A 22,538-nucleotide genomic window follows, 5' to 3' on the forward strand; every position below is an offset into this window, starting at 1 on the left:
AACATGAGAGAAGAGGAGGAGGAGGAGGAGCTAATTCCAATGATATCCAAATCTAGCCCAACCAAAACATTTTGGGCTGGGCCGGCCCGTTTGTTCATCTCGGCTGAATCCAGGATGAGTCGCTTCTCCTCGCTTGGATTACTTTATTCTCTCCATCTCTGTACTTCTCGAAGCTGCTCACGCCCTTCGCTTAATATAAAATAACATCCAGAACCAAAGTGCCAACCATCCCAATCCTCTCTCTCGCTGTCGCTCTCTCGTCGAAGGAAGAGGGGTTAGTTTCCAGGCTATGCATGTATATCGCGAGGCCAATGGGGCGGCCGATTGGGTGGCGGCATTTGTTGCGAGCCACTCAGGAGGTACCCTATGGTCAGGCGAGTATGAGTTGCCCGGAGCTCTTCGGAGCATTTTGTCTTCTGACTCTATTGGGTGTATTCGTACCCGAGTTGTATGAAATGCCCGTTTCATCAAAAAAAAAAAAAAAAAAAAAAAAAAAAAAAAAAAAAAAGAAAAAAAAAAGGAAGAGGGGTTAGAAGAAAAGGTGCTTCGAAATCTTTCCCATGGCTCTCGCTTGCTCTCTGCCGCGCTTGCCTCTGGCACGCCCCAACCCCAATTCCGCTTCCGATCCTTGGTCACTATCGATGCCTATGAATCGCCTCTCGTTCCCTCTCTCTTCTTCTCATCCCCCTCCGCCTCCCTTCCGGGCCAAGGCGGCCAACCCCTTCTCCACTTCCCGCGGAGACCAGCACAGAGGTATCAGCTAATCCAGCTATTTTTATAGCCCATTGCATCGCCTCTTAGTGGATGTATTCGATTATAGTTTCTTTATTGCTGGCATTTTTGATCCATGGATCGTTAGGCTATAGCTAGAGAATGGTCATTTTGTTAATTAGATGCTTGGCGAGATCTTTAAGTTCTTATAATACCTTTTCCCCCTTATGCTTAAGGATTTCTGGAGACTTTTATTTCTTCCTTTTGTCCCTTGTTTAATGTAGTCGATTATGTCCAATTTTGAGATTTAAGGTGAACTTTTTCTTAATTGATTCTTGTCTAACGATTTATTTCATTATCCAAAAAAATGGAGAGAGAGAGAGAGAGAGAGAGAGAGAGAGAGAGAGAGAGATGAATTTATGTTGAACAGAATGCGAGCGCTTAGAAGTGTTATGTGATTTTTGTGATAGCATAGGTTGACTCTGCTGTTGGTCAGAAACTTTTTTCTACTGTAGATCTGTGCTATGTACCCAATAAGCTTTCTAGATTCAATCTAAGAGCATTATCACCTTCCAGCGCATCAACAAAGTAGCCTGGTGGCATCATGTTCTTGATGCAAAGCTCAGAGATGGTCATGTACCCTCACTTGGCCGCGTGGTTGAAACTTTTTTCCTTTCGGCTGGAAAAGTAGATCTGACCTGCATTAGTTCTATGCCACCCTAACTTGATTATAAAAGCAAAAAAAATGACAAAAACAGGGTCATAGTGTTTTATGACTCAAATCGGTATAAGCACATAGGGTCCATGCATGTACTAGGTATACAAAGATAGGTGTTTTTGGATGTGGTAAAACTTGAAAAGAATCATAGAGTTTTTTTTTTTTTAAAAAAAAAATGAAGAATCATGCTTGATGGCATGGGGATCCTATCTAACAAAAGTTTGAAGAGATTGACTTGAATCTGCATCAAGGAGTTTGTGATGAAAAACTGTTTCAAGTTGGATGGAAGGTATGGTGATGGAATTGGGGATGCTTTAGCTTTGGCAAATGATGTTGATTATGGTTTATTGGCTACAAAGAGTGTCTCATGACCATTGATTGTTGAATAAAGAATGGCTATATGATGTTGTTGCCAATTTTTTTGTTCCATATGTTTTTACCACATGGTTAGTGATACAGGGTCAACAATTTATTAACAAGACAGTCTTTAACATTTTTTTGCTTTTATAATCAACATGGGTTGGCATTTTCTTGACTCTATTGGAGAGAAAAGGTTTGGAAGTTGTTGCAAGATATGGTCTTGTTCGAGAGACCTCATGTTTTCTTGTACACCTTGATAGGGACGCTAAAGGATTTCAACAGTTGTAGAGGAATATGAGAAAAGAGAATGATTAAGATGAAAGAGAGAAAGAGTGAATGTGCATACATTTTTAACGGTCATTTCTAGTTTATGACTTTATATGGTTAAACTTTTTTTTTTTTTCTAATTAAGATCCTACTTGAGGAAAATGAGCGGCAACACTACCCTTTTTCAGGCTGCAAGTAGTTACAAACTCAAAATAGCGAGGTCCATTATGTATTGATACACTCAAAAGGCCAATATGAACAGCACAAATGCTAACATAAAGCATCATTTGATTACTTTTTTCCTGAGATGTGATCAGCACCATGAACAATCTCTATTAAGCCGTTGTATATAGATGAGTAGGAATGTAGGGAAGGAGACAAAAGAGGGGTGAAAGTAGTGGGAAGTGATCTTAATATACTACTTGAGAGGATTTGGACATGAATAAAACCAGTTAGATGGTAGAGTCCATATGACCAACCTGAAAAAGAATATGATACTAACTGCTTATATGTAGTTTTAGACCATGTAATTAGATTATTAGAGCTAAGTAACTAAAGCCTGTGTATGAAATATTAGTGTCTCACCTATGGTGGGGTTTTAGGGGATTACAGGTGGAAAGAAGATTGATACTATTCATATACCAAAAAGCATTTCATGGAGATGTTCTTAAGATTTCTTATCTGTGTGATATGTACATAAAAATGAAGAAACACTGGATCATCTCTTTTTCTTTTTCATTTTTGGTATACTTGAGTGCATAGTTCACATTGAGCTTTTCAGCGTGTCTTAGATTTTCATGAGAAAAATGAAGGATCTCTTTGACAAGGTCATTGGGAGGAACTTAAATAAATAAGTAGAGTGCTTTAGACAACTTTATTTAAAACCTATCTTTGAGACAACTTTATTTAAAGCCGTGCTATAAAAAAATAAGAATTTCTTTTCCATAAAAAGAATCATTACTCAATCCACAAAATAACATATGATGTATCTAATCTTTTGGAATGCGACATCTTCGGGGAGGGCATAAACGTCAAACTCTTTAGAACGGTGCTTTGAGGGATGTCTGTGCCATAAACTGCCAGTGGATGAATTACTTGAGGTCCTTTCCCTAGTGGTAGGGTCAAGTTTAAGATGGTGCAATTTGGAAACTTGAACGTCTTAAATAAGGACAGATTATATACTTGAGGTCTTTTTGGATACCTTTAAATACCATAAATCTGCAAACATCAGTACTTTTTTCATGGTAAATCTAAAAGACTAGTGTTTGGATTACTTTTAAGGTGTACATACATACATACCATGCAAAGTGTTTGGATTACTTTTAAGGTGTACATACATACATACCATGCAAAGTGTTTGGATTACTTTTATGGTGAAAAGTGACTTAATAAATAGGTGATAATGTGGTAAAATATGCTTGGCTTTCTTTTCTTTTACATGCATGCAGGTCAGTACATTGCAAATATAAATTCTACATGTTAGATGAAGTCCCTTTCTCCATGCCAATTCATTTGGGACATTGTGTATCCACTCTTTATCTTATTCAAAGATGAGCCCTTTGTCTCTTTGTTTTTACATCGAAAATTCTTTGCAGATGAAGATATGTCATAGGGGCTTAAACCACTTCCCCCATTCCCATCATACCCCGAAGACAACCCATCCATCGCTGCAATATTTCTAGCAATTCCACCACTTTCCAAATGCCTCTATCTCTATTCTCCATTCCCAAACCACTCAGCCAAGTTGTCAGAATCCCCAGCTTTCTACCTGAAAAAATCCATCTCCACCTTCGTCCTTGAGTCTGCTGCCTGCAACATGGTATTGTCCTACAGTCTTGCCCATCACACCTAAACCCTCAGTTCTCGTCTACTCCCTTCCACGTATCCTTGGTGCTGAGCCTACCTGATTCAAGGTCATGCAAAGGGGAAGGAGATAATATGATGGACATGACTGTGCTGATGGGATATGGTGGTGTTTCTTTCTGTGTTTCTTCTTTCTATTTACATTTCTCAAGTGGTTGGATTCTCAACATCTGCTTATTTGTGCAAGGAAGGAATTGATTGCTTGGTCTTGCATCCACCATTTCTCTCTTAATCCAAAGGGTCTAGAACGTGGTATATAAGTTAGTTTAGTTTCTTTTTATTGTCTTTTCTTCTTTTCCGTCTTTAAACATTTATTTCCTTGAAGTTGAATATCTATGCAGGATTCATATTAGAGCTATTAGATATCCATGATGGTGGTCATCTTATGGCTTTAAAATGTGAAAGAGAAGGTGAATGCAGCAGGGATGAAGTTTCAACTTTCACGGATATGATAAAAAATGAACTGTGGCCCATCCGTAACAAATAGGATTTTTGGTGATAATTCTTGTTTCTTGTCGACCCTAGTTTGTTCTAAGAGATGATATGTGGACCTATCTAATAATATTGTATATGGATTTGATGTTGGAAGTAAAATATTTTGGAGTAAGGAGACTAGGAGAGTGTTCAGTGCTCGCAATTCTATCCAAAAACTTGTCCCTATATAATTCTCTAATAGCTAATCTAGTTCTGATTTCAATTTTCTTTCCCTGTGTAATTTCCTTTTATCATCCATGTAATGAGTACCAGAATGGGTTTTGCCTGAAGGATTCTCTCAAAACCATCAGTCCTTTACTACAGATTTTAATCCTATTTTATTTTCTTCCTGTGCATCCAAATGGGCTCTTAAACAAAAATCTTATCTGTCGCATTAGTGGTTTGCTCAGGGCTTTCATTCCAGGTAGAAGTAATTTATGACATTGCTACATCAAAATTGCTAGTCTTCTAAACAATCTTTAGAGCACATGGAAATTGCATGAATTTCATTCCATGTGGCAACAGTTGATTGTACGGTGGTACCTTGTCTATCCTTTTTTTTTTTTAGATATTTATGAAAATATAGTTTTTCTAATTTTTTTTTTTGGTATAGGAGGTAATGTGCCAAGTGTGTTAAGCGTTCATTTGTCAATCAAGCTTATAATGCTGACTAGTAGCTTAAGATGTATGGACTAAATCTTTTATTTTAGCATTACCTGTGCATAAAATGTAGGAAATCTCGTTGTTGTTTTTTGTTATTCCAGCTTTTTGTGGCCCTCTATTTTAACAGATTCTCTCTCTCTTGGAGATAAATTACTAGTGATGGCCTCTGTATGGATTCTTCTTTCCTTCTGGAATGGATAGTTTATTCTTTATATTATTTGTAAACAATTCTTTTAATTTATTATGAAAAAATAAAGAAGAAAAGTACATATATCCAAGTGAATGGTGAACACATCAAATTCAGATGTTTATGAGATTGTGTTGTGTGTATGTGTGCGCATTTTCTTTCCCCTGTATGTATGTGTTTCAAGGGAAAAGGATTTTTTTTTTTTTTTTTTTTTTGGGGGGGGGGGGGGTTGATGCAGGTGCCTAGAAAGCATATTAGAATTCATGAACCCGATAAACGTGGAATAGATGCTGTTATAGTTAAAGTGATATGATTTAAAGCTAAATCCTTCTTCTGTCACCTTTTCAGCAAGGGCAGAGATGCATGAATCTGAAAGCGCTTTGGCTGTAGATGCTTTCACAAATGTCAAGCATGTGCTTCTTCCGGTTACTGATCGGAATCCTTACCTTTCAGAGGGAACAAGACAGGTTCTTTCTATTTCTCACAGTCCTCAATATACCCATTGATCACTGCATCTATGCCTGCTTAGGAAAAATGTGAAAATTTTTCTTTTCTATGGAAAGAGAGAAATAGGAAGGACAGTTTGAAGGAGGGAGAGGAGGGGTGGGGAGGATAGTGGATGAGACTGGAAAAACCTGATAAGAAGAAAAAACCTGCGGGATGACTGGAGGAGTGAGGAGCAGAGAATGAGCAGGCCCATGAAGTGGGAGGGAGAGATGTACACAGGAGCTAGTGGAGGTCGACGAAGCAAAGGAAGAAGAAAGGAGGAAAGCATACCTGTGTTGTATATGGCTTTTGTGATTGAACCATTCCTTGTGATGGAAGGATATGGTTGGATATGGAAAATTTGGTTTTTAATGTGGAATTTTAGATTGAAGGAAACTTGTTTAGAGGGCCAAAAGAGGGTGTATAGGTATCTCGCAAAATATAATTTTAGGTTTTGCAAGATCCCTGTTTGACCTAAAACCCAGTCTGACATCTTACCAAAGATATTAAGCTTTAGAAAATCTTTTTTTTTTCAAGAATCTAGTGAGGATAATTTTCTTGCTCCATGGACATTACATTTAAACCCTTACACCTTTCGTAACAATTTTCTTTCTTTGTATTTTGTTTTCTTTGATAAAATTTTGTCTTTGGCAGGCTGCAGCAACCACCACTGCTCTGGCCAAAAAGTATGGAGCGGACATCACAGTCGTGGGTATGAATTTTCAGTTGCAACTACTTTACTAGAGATACACAAGTTGTTTACAATTATTTTGGTGGCATAGTCCTTTGAATGAAGGATTTCAAGGGATATAGAACTTGATCTTCCCTGCAGTTATTGATGATAAGCTGAAAGAGTCCATCCCAGAGCATGACACTCAACTGTCTAGTATTAGATGGCACCTTTCAGAAGGTTGGTTTTGTTTAATTGTCTCTCCAGTAGTTAGAACCAGTCACATATGATTGAGGCTCTTTCTTTGTCAGGTGGTTTTAAGGAATTCAGTTTGATGGAGCGGCTTGGAGAAGGAAAGAAGCCAACTGCTATTATAGGTGAGGTTGCTGATGACTTGAACTTAGATCTTGTAGTCTTAAGCATGGAAGCAATCCATTCAAAGCATGTTGATGGAAATTTGTTGGCAGAGTTCATCCCCTGTCCTGTGTTGCTTCTGCCTCTCTAATATATCTGATTGGATATAAATTGTTGTAAATTTAGTGTTTTGTAGTGGAGCTGCACTTGAGATTCTTGCCAAAACTGTTTATCCTATCTTTGCTCTTCCTATTCTTTTCCCCTTTCTTCTTTCTCATGACCCTCCAGATGTTTAAGTTTCCACAATGCAAAACTATATCCAATTTTCTGAATTGATCCCTGGTTCTGTACAATAACTTTTAGGTTAAAATCATTCATTTTGTATCCCAGTGCATCAGCTGCTTTTTAGTGGCCCATGTGGAATGTGAGAGCTTAAAAGCTCTGAATTATTGGGCGGTGATACTGTACCAGGCAGTGCTTCTGTACAAAACTGTACTAAAATTTGGTTAGCAATTTTTTTGTGAGGACTGTGACACTCAACAAGTTGCTGAGCCGAGCTCAAATATCTCTCACTTGCAAAAATGAGGAGGACCTCTCCCTCCCCCGGGCTCGGCTTGATAAGAAACTTGTTCAACAGCCATAGCTTGAACGCATCATATCAATCTCGCTTCATCTCAATTACCAGTTTAGTCCGGTCCAATCCATCCAAGATGCATTCCCCAAATCGGGTATACAGATAGAATGCATAAAGCATCCTCATTGCTCATGTAGCTGAAATATAGTCTGAGAGGCCATGATGCTTGAAATGTGTTATTGAGGCATGCCAAAAGCAATGAGATTTCAACCTCTTTTTCGTGATAGCTTTCCCATATCTTCCTATATGTAGATACTGATATTTGGAATTGCTATTTTGCAGGTCATTTATTGCTTTGATTCTTGATTAGACCTAGGTTGCTTATCTCTACATTTAGCCACACTAAATGGTGCTTTGGCCCACTTGCTGATCGAACCCTGGTAATTGGTAGCAATCTACAACCTAGCCATTGTGATCTTGGAAGGATGGGTATGGGTGGTAATGTGAGCCAATAGTCAATGGCCCCACTAACTTGAATCAGAACCAACCCAATACTTAGAATTTTGGTTTGAAATTAAACCCAAAACCCTACTGGTAAAGTTGGATACAGGCTTCCGAGCATATCATATGGATGTGTCGTTGTATGAACAGGTTTAGTGTCTCTCTTCTCACTCATTCGTCTCAATTTAGGAATAAGTCCAACCTTCCTTTGTCTCAACTATCAAAAATCTTACCATTTTATAGAAATGACGTACTTGAATTTTCTGTCGAAAGAAAATACCTTTGCTCTTGGGCTGCTTTAAATTTTGATGAATCAAATCTGGATTTCAAGTATAGCCATCAAGAGGATAATTTAAGCATCAAAGGTAGTACTTTTAAAATCTTTGAAGATATCTCATATCAGTCAAGTGTTGGGAGGCAAGGAGTTCTAATCCCAGCAAGACTTCAGTTGAAACTTCTCTTAAAAAGTTTAAGCTATTAGATTTTGGGCCTAATCATCTATCTATCTATCTATCTATCTATCTATCTTTATATAGAGAGAGAGAGAGAGTTGATTTCATATAGGACTAGATTTCACATATGATCCTTATCGAACGAGGCCCTCGTCCTAAATCCATTACTATTTTATGTTTATCCACTGTTGATTGAAAATTTTATAGCTAATCCTTGATTTCAATGATCGTTTTATGTTTAACCTCTGATTTGTTCGTATGGGTATAAAAAGTGGTACAACTATGTACAAACATGCCTAAGTCCTGACAATGTGCAGAACACTGGCTTAAGTTAGATATCAAGTAACTGGGAATTGGCTATGTTGCAGGTGTTTAGATTAAAGTAATTATTTACTGGAAGAAGATGGAGAATAGAGCTAGCATAGAAAGAGATTCAGCAGTCGAAAAAAAAAATAGAAATTAACTTCGGCATGCATGCAAATTAAAGTGTTGTTCTCATGATATTGATTTTTCTCTCTAGTAGATGAAAACGGACCTTCAGGAATCCTATCTTCATGATACATTGCCTAATTCTTCACCACATCTGTTTAACAGTCCAGGAACCATCATCATACTAAATCCGAAATGAGAAAAGAGAAAGGCATAAATCAGAGATAAGGAAAAAATGTTTTCTTGTTTTCAAGAAAGAACAAAGATGTTTAATGCCTCAATCCGATCCCACGCAGCCATATGTTAATGAAAAGTGAGCTCCCTGGAAATCCATTGGAATAAAAATTTCTTCATTGTTTGGCTTGATCCACAATCTAAGCCAATGGTTAAGACACGAGGGTGGTTTGAATTATGCTATATACACATTAAGAACTTGATAAATTTATTTAGAGGGAGACTTTATGATAGTTATTAGATGGCACTTTTTGAAGTAGAAAAATCTACAAACAAGAAAATCAAAAAAAATGAAAAGATTTTTCTCGCCTACATCGAGGTATGTGATGTATGTAACACAGCCGAGCGTGCGTGTGGTTGTGGTCACCAGTCCGTCAAAGCCTAACTTGGGCTTCCTGGGATGGGATAGTATTTCCATTTAAGTCAGAAAACTTGCTTTCACGTATCCGATCTCGGACTAAAAAGAAAAAAAAAATAAAGCTTCTGAAATAACTACTAATTAGAGGATAAGATTAGTTTTTTATTTTTAAAATTTTAAATCTTTTCAAAATTTAAAACTCCAACACTGGAACTTAAAAAATTTTAAAGTTCCACTGCCTCATGAGACAAATTGGTAGAAGGGACAACTTGGATTTACGGTCATAGCGGCCCAACCAACGGTTGATGCATTCAGGTTCGTAGAAGATGAAGAGATCCATGAGAACTTAGCAAAACAAAGCACAATTTGCTTCATCATACTTCACTATAAACTTTAGATCTGCAGCACAAGAAAGCATGCGTATAAGCTATGACGGGCATCACAATGTACGCCATAAAAAACCATTGGACAAATACAGGAAGGGAGGAGCCCTTCAGATGGCTTTGGAGAAAAGCAACATCCTTTAATGAGAGCAGGATTTTTGAATTGAGATCGAGCATTTGAATTTGATGTGAATATGTTTGTATGGGTAGAGGTTTTAAAATAACTCATCACTCTCATATAACAATCATAGTTTATCTCAAAAAGTGATTCTTAAATCTTTAGTATTAAAAATAATCATCAAAATAGCAGATTATCATAGTGTTATGATGAAAAAATAATGGATGATAATGAAAAATAACTGTAATATTTTTTCCCTTTAATATATTTATCAGAAAAGTATCTACAGAGAACATACTAATTGAAATTTATGAAACTATAACATACCATGATGAACACACTCGGACGCACAGAATCCCTTTTACATGCTAGGACAGGGTAAGTTTGTAAGATTCAATAGAGGGTAGATTCAAGCGAAAAGAAAAAAAGAGAAACATTATAATTGCGACATTTTTGTAGCCATGACGTTGAACTTGAAGGCTTCTATCTCTGTTTTTTCTAAAATAATAAAAAAAAAATCTCTTGGTTTTTGACCATCTTCCTTGTCGTGGTTGTCATTAGTGAACTAACAATAGCCAGTGAGTTGAAGTGATCCGGATACGGAAATATGTAGTCTTGGCTTGTACAACTCAAGCCTCTTTGGAGAACTCGAAGTGAAGCCAAAGCTCTAGCTCTTCACTGAGATCTTTTATCAGCTTTTCAATCTCTTCAGGGACTAAGAACTTTACCTAGTTGTATCCGAGTCTTCGTAACAAGGTTTTATTGAGAAACATTAGTATGAAGTCAGTCTATTAGAACATTACCAATATCAAGGAATCAAATGTATACCTCCAGTTAACACCTATGACACATCTCAATTAGCCATGAACGCTACAATATAATCTAACCTCTCGAGTGCCTCTTTAGATGACCAGCTTGTTAATCTCAATAGGAAGTGTCCAGATTTGACGATACAGATAATACTCCTTATCATATATATATATATATATATATATGATTTCTCATACATAGGAAGATTTAGATTATGGAAAGCAGATATTTTCATTACCATGCACTACTGGATCTTTAGTTATTGAGTGAAAACTAAACAATGACCTCTTAACAAGCCTCAAAACCAGATGTCAATCTGAAGGTTTTGACGCTTGGAATTATAGGTTCGACTGAGGATTAGCAGCACTAGGATGGCGGACAACTCGAGCAAAATATTAGGCATGCCTCTGCCATCTATAGTCTCCAACTTTGACCCTTAGAGCTGAAAATGCAAGCCGCTAGAGAAAGTCCAACCGAAGTTTGGCCATCAGTAGTAGTAGTAGTGACTCTGAAGGAGAGGGGCTGGCCAATTAAGATAGGCATTGGATTGCCAGTTTGCCCCCAAGTATTTCCTCGACATCGAAGTGCAGCCAGTCTGTGAGGACCCGTGCGGGCGTGTGTTTAGTCTCACATCGGTTATTTGCTGGGTAGATCTTGGGTATTTATACAGGATCAATGAACCCAAATAATACCTTCCGGCTAGCCATTTTGGGTGAGATCCTGGGTTGTTACAAATGGTATCAGAGCCGACCCGGCCCATAGCCTATGTGGACTAGGGGACACTGCAGCACGGATCCATTGGGGCTGACTACGGGCCAATCGTGGTGTTTGTGATTAGATTTGAATAGATTTGAACCCTTAGCCTGACGAGGACGTCAGGACTTGAACGGGGGGAGTATATGAGGATCCGTGCGGGCGTGTGTTTAGTCCCACATCGGTTATTTGCTGGGTAGATCTTGGGTATTTATACAGGATCAATGAACTCAAATAATACCTTCCGGCTAGCCATTTTGGGTGAGGTCCTGGGTTGTCACACAGTCTTGGCACCCTTGACAGCCATGGATTGGATTGATCCAGTGCCGCGACGTTGGTCATGAGGATGGGTTCAAAGTAGTCCCTTCCATCCATGGTGAATCCTACTCCTCCATGCTTTTTATTTCTTTGGCTAGAAGCATGAAACTTAAGAAAAAAAATTCTTGCTAATTGACATGGATACTTCTACATCAATCAAAATTGACCCATTTTGTATAATGTTTATTAAATAGAATCTTACTGGTTTAGCATGAATTCCAATTGATGCATGATGTTTGCATCTGGATTTCAGATTGATGCATTCCTTAAATGAATCTATTACATTTTTCCTGTCTTGAGTTGGAGGCACCGTGATATCTTAAAATTTCTTTCTGGCTTACCCTTATGTTTCATTCTGCATTTCCTTCAGTATTTCTTCCACCTACCTTCACCAATAAAGAAGGCACCCAATTTCTAAGGCCACACTCTCTGTTAAAAATCTTTTTGTGGGTTTGTACCCAAAAAAAAAAAAAAAATTCTGTAGTTTAGCTGCATGAAATGGAAAAGCCACAAGGCGTTTATTAAATATAGGACGTATTTCAAGCTTTTTTTTCCTTTTCTTTTCACGAGACATTTGTTTTAAGACTTTGCATAAAATCAAAGAGATAAAACAAGGTTTCTTCTCTCTTTTATTAGTGAAACATGGTTTCAACGAAGAAACAAGGTTCAATAAAACACTGCCATATTTTTTTATTTCATTTGTTCTGAAAGAATTACCCTTTTTTTCTGAATATGCATCTAATATCAGAATAGCAAGAGTGAAACTTTTAAAAATCGATCTGGGCATGACATGTACTGCTTGGACTCTAGTTTCAATCATTGAATAATCCCATTGGGAAACTTTCTTTGCCAACGTTACAAGATCCAATGCGACACAAGCTTAAAGATTTTTTTAAAAAAAAATTATTGTCATACCAGGATACGTTATCGAGGTCAAGGCTAAAGTTCTTATTCAAATATTTGCACTTCAATACCTCTCTTTAAATGCTTGGTCATTTGGACATGTCAGAACGAGAACAAGGGCGATGCAAGTGTCAAAGCAGATTCATTATGACGAAGGACCATGTTGCATTTTATAGAGTACACATTCCTCAATTTCACATCACAAATTTAATTCCATATTCCTCAATTTCACATCACAAATTTAATTCCACAAACCGTGTCAATTCCACATTCATGTGCACCATCATTTCGAGCTACCTAAAAGAAGACAGCTAAACTTGATCTGGTTTTATTTATCGAAATTATTCAGTTCCTTCCCTGTATATCATTCATCCAATATAAGAGATTGATAGCCATACATCTAACCATGTAATTCCAGGTGTCTTTCTAGCCATCAACAACAAATTTGACTTACGCCTCAGAATTCTGGAGCATGTCCCATTAACCATATCATTCAACAGCAAACATTCAAACAAATTGAATCAAGAAAAACAATGCCGGAAGGATGAGCCATTTGCTCAACAGAAATGTGAACAGGTGGTCAATCCATAAGTATTATCAGATAAAAACTTGTAATGAAGTTACAAAAAGTTGCAACGCCGGTTCTTGAAATAAAGTTTGGTCCTCGCCATTACTTCAACGAAAAATAAATTACTCAAACAGCATCAACCACACAAAAGACGATTAAAAGTCCCATTCAAAACTCATCATCATCATCCTCTTCAATATGTTTGGCAAGCTCCTGCTCCTGCTGTTGCCTCTCTCGTCTCTTCTCCGCACTTTCTTTCTCCTTGTGAGAGTTTGGCGGAAACCTCAGTGCTCTAACTGCATCATTGTGCATGTTAAGGCAAAAGGCAATCCTCGAATTGAATGCAATCTGTGGCTCATTTGTGGAGTAGACATCACCAGTCTCCTTGGATACCATCCATCCATTTGCATGATCGATTGTGGCATCAATTGCCCCATCTCTAATGGCCTTGGCTACAATGCTCTCAGCATCTGCCACTGGATTATCAGAGTCCAATCTCAACTTTCTGGCTATATCAGACAGGGATACGCGCGAGTAAGAAATGCTAATGTTGCGGAGCCCAGTTCGGATCACATTATGGCGCAGCCTCACAATCAAATTATTGGTTCTATCTGAACTGAAAGTGCCAGCAAACTTCTCTGCGACGGTCCTAAACAGCTCCAGATCTCCAATTCGCACAGCCTAAGATCAGAATATTAAATTATTAGAACAATAATAATATAGACTAGGACAAATGTTGTGCTATTTGAGTGACAATGACAATCTCACATTTGTAAGCTCAAAATAGGGTGTCAAAGCCTTCTTCATGCCTTTCTGCATAAAAACAGTTTTCTCAGGGATTTCCCCTAGAAGTAAGCGGACTATCACAGCCCACTTGTTGCATTGGATTCGAAAACCCCATGCTCCAGCAGGAGCTTTTCGAGCAGCTTGCAGAAGGCTTTCTTTGGCATCAGTATATTCCAACTGAATGGTCCTGATCTTTCCTAAGTAGAACAGGTAGCGGCAGAACTATAGGAGAAAAAACCTCAAGGTTAGCATATATATTTGTTTCACAACGAGAATGAAGTCTAAAGGTAATTTCATGGAGTCACAAGCAAAAGTATTGCCTGCTGATTGGAATGTGCTTCGAAACGCGGGGCCTTTGACCTCAGTTTCTCGGCCTGGTCATACAAGTTATAATGAAGGTAATTGCGAAGTAGCAGGTTGAGAAGGGTTTCCTGCATCTCACCGGTATAATTAGTAAGTTTCAGCAGATAAATGTATCATAAAATATCTCTGTAAAGCAACAAACCTGACCCAGCTCATCACGCCGTAAGGTGGCCATGCGATGCAAGGCAAGGAGGGGCCTGACAAGACAAGATCACTGTGTGAGAAGAAGCTATAACAACTACACCAAATCACTGAGATATCAGAATTTTAACTTTGAGGTACTTCATCAGTATGATGCTGTCTCAGTCATGAGAACCGCATCTTGGATATGAAAACTAACTCACCCACGAATTTCAGCTAGACTGTTTGTAAGTTCATAACTGTAGGAATAATAAAAGTACAGCCGAGAAGCTAAAACGTCAACAGTTCTTCTATTCATATTCTTAAGGCGAGCAATACTTGCAGAGGAACAAGCTTTAGCCTGGGAGGGAGAAGAAAAGGCAAAGAACCTTTTGTGCATAAGCAAAGTAAAATAATAGGCAAGTTACAGTCTAGACAAAAGTTACCTCATTGTATCGCTTTTGGTCAATCAAAAATATCACCACAAGCAAATAACAGTAGATCTCAAGCTCTGGTAGAGAGTTCTTAAAAGGAACTTGACCAGCCGAAGTTGCCATATCCACATCCATTTCATGTTCGTCTTCCTGAAATCAAAATTACAAGTCACAAATTATATTTAAGTGGAAGATTTCCACAGTTGAGTGAGAACCATTCCATCATTACAAGTCTCAATGCATAATACAATCCACCCAACTAAGATAAATAATATTGACAGGATGGAAAAAACACTTGTATAAACACAAGTAAATTTTGCAGCAAGGCAGCAGCACCAATTCTAATCCAGGACTACTGTTGCACAAAAGTCATTAAAAACACGAAAGGTTATTGCATCATGTAAAATGTAGCAGTACCAAAGGGTGTACAAAATGAGAATTCTTCTAAGTATAGTGTCATGAGTATGTAATAATGTAGGAATTCTGCAGTAAATATGCTAGAGGAAATGGCATGAGTTAGCCCAGTGTTTCAAGTATAAATGTATCACTTATATTATTTATGTCAACTGATTAATTTTATTTCCCAATCAGGGGCCTCACAGTACTTGAAATAATGTGGATATAATAACGAAATTCAAAGGTCTTCCATTCTTCACAAGAAGAAGCATAACAAGAAAGCAATATGTCAGGAAATAATCAACAGGGGACATTCGGTGAAGCAGAATTACGACTTTGAAGAGAAGAGAACAAGAGATAGAATTAAAGGAAAATTCATCAAATCCTTTAAAACTGAACAGACTACTGCATCTCCAACTTCATCAGAAACCAAAAGTGCCACATAATAATAAGTTGAGGGGACAGGCAGATGGATTAATCTTACTGCAGATGGTTTAATCTTACTGCAGATGGTTAGATCAAGTTAATGCAATAAAGACTACGAATATCTAAAAGATCTATCAAGCAAAAAGATCTTCCAAATATATCGAAACATGGATGAAGTTCTCAAACAAATCATCTGGTCAAGAATGAAAGTAGCTTATCAAGCAAACAATGAGATTATCTCAGAGAAGGGAAGACTTGTATGGGATAATGAGATCAGATCTAACAGTAAATATAGCATTGCATAATGTAAAGTCCAAAGCTATGGGTGATATATGACCTGTTATGAGACTAAAGGTGATAATGGGCCTGGCCCACCCTTAGGTCTGTCTGGCGAAGTCTTAATGAGGCCAGGCTTTTTGATGGCAAAATGAGCTTTTGTTCCAGCACAATGTTGACCTAAGGACCAAATAACCAACTCTTGCTCAACAAGGATGAGTTAATGATTCAAATTAATGACAGACAAAATCCAAGATCCAAACCATTGAACATAATTTATACTATAAAAAATGCCTCAAACCCCAAATTCATGTGTTTTGGTAGTCTCTAACCTAATCATCAAGTGGGTGCCAAAATGGACGGTTTTAATACACTCAACCCAACCCAACCTTACTCGCCTCTTGATTAGGTGGGCTCAGACTGAGCTTAGGCCCAGCCCAAAATTAGGGCCGAAAATAGATCGGATACAGATCAAATATTAGGAAATCAAATTCCATATCCACATTTTTTCAATGGGTATGAATGCAGATAAAGACATTAAATAGACATCAAGATCAGTATCCATATTTGTTTTAAATGGATACGAATACAAATCAAATATCGACTATATCTATATTTGTTCTAACATACATAGATACAAGTCGGATATTAGTTATACCTTATTTCTCTATTCAAGTATGGATATAATTCAGATATAAATCAGATTTTGAGCAGATTTCAATAATGAAACCCAACATAAATGACATGGTCATGAAAAAAGGGTGGAGAATGCAATATCAAGGTTGCACATGATGCATAGCTAACTAGGTCAAGGTCTAAATCATAGTAATTAAATTCACATGGAGACCAACCCAACCAAGGGTCTTGATCATTTGTCCAGTTAGATATGTATTAAATAGATAGTAGATATTATTTTTTAAATAAAATATAGAATATACAAAATAACAAGAATTATCTGTTTTTAAAGAACTTGCAAAAAAGTTATGCATAGATGTAAGAAGATGTTACATGTATTGATATTTTTAAATATTTTAAACAATAAGGTTTTGAAAATATAATAAGGAGAAAAGTAAAGTATTTTATTATCATAGTAAAAAGGATCGATTTTTTATAAATGGAATTAATAAATAGCATATGAAAAATGCTATTTTATGATGTGAATAAGTTTTAAAGGAACATAATAAAACTTCAACATAAAGTAGGAAACTAGGAATGAATGTTGTCTGAATGGCAGGTGGTTGGTGACTAAGTCACAGGACACAGGTTTGATCCTTGATAAGAGTGGGATTATAGATATTTCTAGCGGATATCCGCATCTAGAAAATCTTCAACATCTGAATCTGGATGCGTATCTGGCGAAATCTATGAATGAGTATCTGAATCGGAATCCCATCGGTTTCAAATATTCCTATCCAAATCTGATCCTAACTGGATATGGAAACAAATCCAATTGGATAATATCCGACCCTTTTTCATCACTACTTAAATATCAGCAATTGGACTCAGGATGGGGCATGTCAAATGTCCAAGCCAAGGGATGGGGGCCAAGGGATGGGGCAGGATACATTTGGCTTGTTCCCATCCCTATTGTTTGATAAATCATTGCTTCAGGGCATGTGTGGATATGTATTTTAAAGTGTACAAGATATTCCACAGTCTTTTTAATTTGTTTTATCTTATCTCTAAATTTTTAAAATTTTAAGAATGCAACATAGAGCCTAAAAAACAATAGGATTTAAGGTCAAGCTACTATATTACTGTTTCAAGAGACAACAGCAGCATCCATTTTGATGTTTTCAATTTTATGCTTTCTTTATTGAATATCTTAGGTTTGGGCTCAAGAGACATTTGTTTTTTTCAAATAAGTTGTAAATATGATGATATAGATTTGTTAAATAAAAAATTTACTCAAAGATTTGTTACTCATAGTCATAACTTGTTCAAACAAATATTGAAATGATATATGCTTTGCCATTAGTTCAATGTATACGTAATACATAGAAAATCATCCCCTTATCTATCATAAAATCAACTGCTTTCTTTATGCAGATCTTTTGATACCACATAAAACAGATTAGCATGTACCAAACCGATATAATAGTTAGGAGCAATAGTTCTGATTAATCATGTCTTTCATTGGTTGGTTGTAACTAATCTCAAGGTCAAGTGGTGGCCATGGTGACAATTTCAAACAAAGATTAAATTAAAGGTCATAGAGAGAGTTTTTTTACAGTGTTCAGCATGATAATGATAAGCACTATCATTGCAAATGCTCCACAGAAATTTCAGAGCTGGATATTACATTGTTGCCGGTTGTACCTGCAATAAGTAGATGTAATTGAATTCCTAATTATGTGGTTCAATGAATTATCCAACAGAAACATCAACATGTAGTTCCTGCACAAGTCACTATGAAGAAATGGCACATAGCACTGTTTCAGATGATGGCCACCTTGTCTGCCTAGGTGTCAATCTTGACATGTTTGTATCATGTTTGAGTATAGAGGACAAGATTGACTTATAAATTAGTATAGAATTTTGCCTCATTATTACTTACCACTGACATATCTTATTTGCTATGTTAGGCTTCATTTGTAGGATTATAACTATCTTCTTCACTTTCTCCTTGCATTTATTATTTTTTTTATGATCTATTACTTTCCAGCCACCTTGACCTTTAGGCACCCACCTAGGGCCTAGCTAGGCACTGCCTGTTTAGCGGTTATAATCTTTTGAAACAGAGCACATCACCAGGATCAGCAGCATCATTTTAACTTGAGGAATTGGCTTTTGCTCCTTGGTGGTAGACCTTATTGTGCCTACAAATTTTTTTAATTTCAGAAAACCATGCAAGAGGGGATGGGGGATTTGGTAAAGCTCTACCAATTCATCGATAGAAATTAAAGATACAAGTACAAACTAATCAAAACCAAAAGAATAAATAAACAAAACAAAATAATAATTAAAGCTCCTCCATATATACAGAACCCTGGCAAGCAAAGTATCAAAAACCAGAAGAGAACTCATTTTACACTAGCCAAAACATGAATAGTAGACAATATGACCTACATGATTTGGGAAAATGCAGCACATTTTTCTTTAATTTCAGTCTTAAATTACCAAATAGAAGGAACTCTTAAGGACTGTAACTTGGCTTTCATAATCAAAGCTTCAACTACCTTCATTGCCCTAGACAAACCCTTGAACATAAAAGGCATCAATATTAGCCTTCACACCATGTTATGCCTCTATAAAAATAACAAACCAAGGCTGACTGAAAAAGAAAAAATGGCTACAACAGGAGCTAGACAAGCCATAGGAGTTGCCAAAAAAATAATCAAGCATCATTTAATTATGGGAACAGTTACATATTCACCATTTTAGACTTAGGTGTAGATGTTTCAACTCGCCATTCCAAGTTGTCAATCATGTCTTCATCAAGCTACATATTGACCCCAATTCTTTGGTGCATGGCCAATTTCTCTTCCTTCTCAGGAGTTTGTCTTTTCATATTTGATCAAGATAAGGAAAGCATTGATTAATGAGAACCAAGGTAAGATAGAATGACCATAACAAAAAGAAGAATTATTGGTGTTTGCCGCAAGACAGGTAATTGACAGGATGACAGAATAAATAAGATAAGATAATAGGAGGGCCCACCACTTATAAAAAAAATTAAAAATTAAAAAAAAAGCTTCACTTTTATGATGTCCTATCCAAATCTTAAAATGTTTCCCACGTAAAGATCTTGCACTGAATATATTGCATCCAAAATAATCATAAATATTGATTTCAAGCTTATGAAGTTTTCCATCAAGAAATTTAATTTTCTCAAATTAAGACAAATATGTTCATTATAAATATTCTCAGCTGATTAAAACTGCTAGTCCATTTAATTGAACAATGTTGACGCGGCATGGTCAATCGGTTGCAGCTTCTAACCTTTCTAAATAATGTTATCTTTTTAGTGGTTATCATTAATTAACTTATCAGAAGTTTTCAACTCATAATTTTGACGATGACAATGATGATAGCTTTCTATATGTACATGTGTGTGTAGATTGTTTGCACTTAAATGCCATGTATACAACACATGCACAACATTTTGGTGAAAGGCTCATACCAAGTACAAGCATCTCACACATGGAAAATGGGTTCTGTCTCACACACAAGAAATAAGAAGCCTCCATCCACACCTACGCGTAATGTTAATCTTCCTCATGATGACTAAAGGAAATAATAGAAGCATAACTATCACATTTAGGATCATCATAGCACAAATGATAATATGACTGCAAGAAGCTGCCATGCAGCAAGAGAATAACTAGTTCCACATCATGCTTAGTAAGTGTATCATTTCTGGAAATCACCTTCCAAACAAAAAATATTCCATTTATAATGGCTGATAGCCTTAAATAGTTGTAGTTAGTGTCTTGCCGAGCGAGAGCAGATCAATGGTTGGGATAAAATTCACTGGGTGGAAAGTCGCAATTGTGTAGGTCAATGGAGGAAACCTAGATGTCAAAGGTCCAAGTAAGAAGAATGGAGCTTTGATAGGACAATAGTAAAGGAGGATAGGCCATAAGAAGCTTGGGGAAAAGAGGTGAATAAAGGAAGTTATTACAGTGTTATAGACACAAAAGAAAATTTGTACAGTTCCATTATCTGTAAAGATATTGTTGATGGAAACAATTGTTGTTCAAATGACAATTAGACTTGGAATTGGAGGGGCTAAAAGGTAAGGTGCTATGTTAGCACAAAGCTTGTTCTCCTGTCCAGCCCCAGTGAGCCGAACATTAAAGTAGCACAAATCCGCCCCAAAAACTATATCCTCACAAAGGCAGATCTGATTTCAGCTTTATATTTACAGACAAGCTTTGCAAATAATCAAACCTCGATTTTCTATCACCGCTTCTTTAGATTTCCCAACGCACAACTCTTTTTTTTTTCTATTTTTAACAACCTGAAACCATCCTTCACCCAATTGTAAAACCCTAACCCACATGAACCACATCGCTGCATGAATGACTAACCAATCCTCCAAAATTTTACGTATTTCAACCAATGTCACCCACCTTATCGGCTCCACAACACTGAATGAACTACTGTTTCTGCCATTCAACCGACATATAAGCAATCAAAAGATAGAAATTTTGTAGCTTTCATAGATCATCTCGTGACAACGGAGCAGCTATCCGATAATCACTGACCCAATCAACCACTATTCTTCTTAAAGATCAGAAATTGAACAATCAAGACACTTGGTAACAGCAAATCAAGAAGGACGGGCATTGCATTGGAATAACCTTGGGAAGATAGGAGGAGAGCCGGGATTGGGCCTCGGAGCCGGGGGGAAGGGCGAATGTGAGGAAGGCGGCGACCGCGGGAGCCCGGAGCTTGCGGCGGAGCAACATGGTGAGGCGCACGGCCCGGACAATCCGCCGGACCTCCTTGGCGTACGCCCCGTTCCCGATCAGCGCCGCGATCTCCTTCAAATCTGGCACCATTCCCCGATTCAAGGCATCATCGTCTCATCGCAACCGCGATCGACAAGAAGAAGAAGAAGAAGAGAACGGAGCTAGGGTTTAGGGTTGCAGGGTTCTTACGCTGGAGGGCGGAGGAGGCGGTGGCGGAGGAGGCGGAGTTGGAGGAAGCAGCGGCGGCCAGCGGCGCCGCCTGGGGCTCCGTCATCTCCACATCTTGGGTCATCGTTTTCTCTCTTTTTCTTTCTCTCTCTCGGTGAGAGATCGGAGATGATCGATGGAATGTGGGAAGAAAGGATTTGGGCACCCTCGGAATAACCAAACACTGGTGCCTGGAGGTGTACAATGAGAGGGTGAGAATATCATGACGACGAAAATACCCTCCCAGCTTTATTTTCTTCTCGTTTTCCTTTTTTTTATTTTTTTGATCTTACATTAGGGTTGTAGGAAGACAACGATCTTTAAAAAAAAAAAAAATCGAGAAACTAATCAGTAATGAAAGTCTGAAATTGGATTATGTTTGGTTCTTGAAATAGGCTAAGCCTGAGTAGTTTTAAACTTTTAATAATGCAGGGCAATGCATGATTACTAAAATCAACAAGAAGCAAAAGGATCGAAAATACCATAAAGTTGAATCATTTTTGATTCGTTTTTATATATCTAGCCATGTTCGATCAATTATATTTTACTATTAAAATGTTGACAATGCTCAGCAATCTCTTTGTCTTGAGTGAAATGGCATCATTGTGAATCATGAGATATTCTATATATTTTTTAAAAAATATTATTCTAAAAATTTAGCCTGAGTTAGAAAATATATGGCCTAAAAGTTATTATATATTTATTACTTAGGTTCACAACCACTAATAATCCTCTATGCAACTCTTATTAAAAATCTAATTACTAAAGTAGCAATCTCACATGCGTAATGCGTGCCAAAGAAAAATTAATAAATAGGATTAAAAAACAATCATGAGTTATTGGGATTTTAATTAAAATATGTTAAAAAAATTAAAATAAGAGAGAATTGGATAAAAATAAATATAAAATATTAAACCAAAATACAAAATAAATATATAAAAATTTGAGATACAAAGCAT

At 37.1% G+C, this 22,538-nt stretch overlaps 2 protein-coding genes across 3 annotated transcripts; one reads left to right on the forward strand and one right to left on the reverse strand.

The window, feature by feature from the left end:
* The first annotated feature begins 159 nt into the window (after positions 1-159).
* On the forward strand, positions 160-7,137 carry LOC103724124. 2 transcript variants are annotated; one of them, XM_039115492.1, is made up of 6 exons: positions 160-274; positions 529-753; positions 5,592-5,710; positions 6,384-6,441; positions 6,562-6,639; positions 6,711-7,085. In XM_039115492.1, the coding sequence occupies exons 2-6, from the start codon at positions 561-563 to the stop codon at positions 6,902-6,904; spliced, it is 642 nt and encodes a 213-aa protein (XP_038971420.1). In that variant the 5' UTR covers positions 160-274; positions 529-560; the 3' UTR covers positions 6,905-7,085. The 2 variants fall into 2 exon arrangements, with proteins under 2 accessions (XP_038971420.1, XP_038971421.1); XM_039115493.1 differs by lacking the exon at positions 6,562-6,639 and having other exon boundaries at positions 162-274; positions 6,711-7,137.
* A 5,983-nt stretch (positions 7,138-13,120) lies between these two features.
* Positions 13,121-21,759, reverse strand: LOC103722774 (probable 26S proteasome non-ATPase regulatory subunit 3). Its single transcript, XM_008813454.4, has 8 exons — positions 21,562-21,759; positions 21,262-21,452; positions 14,870-15,007; positions 14,648-14,784; positions 14,446-14,500; positions 14,261-14,371; positions 13,923-14,162; positions 13,121-13,835 (listed from the first exon to the last, which is right to left on the reverse strand). The coding sequence occupies exons 1-8, from the start codon at positions 21,662-21,664 to the stop codon at positions 13,323-13,325; spliced, it is 1,488 nt and encodes a 495-aa protein (XP_008811676.1). The 5' UTR covers positions 21,665-21,759; the 3' UTR covers positions 13,121-13,322.
* Between the last annotated feature and the right edge of the window lie 779 nt (positions 21,760-22,538).

The sequence above is a fragment of the Phoenix dactylifera genome, chromosome 18 (assembly GCF_009389715.1).
Source record: "Phoenix dactylifera cultivar Barhee BC4 chromosome 18, palm_55x_up_171113_PBpolish2nd_filt_p, whole genome shotgun sequence".
NCBI lineage: Eukaryota > Viridiplantae > Streptophyta > Magnoliopsida > Arecales > Arecaceae > Phoenix > Phoenix dactylifera.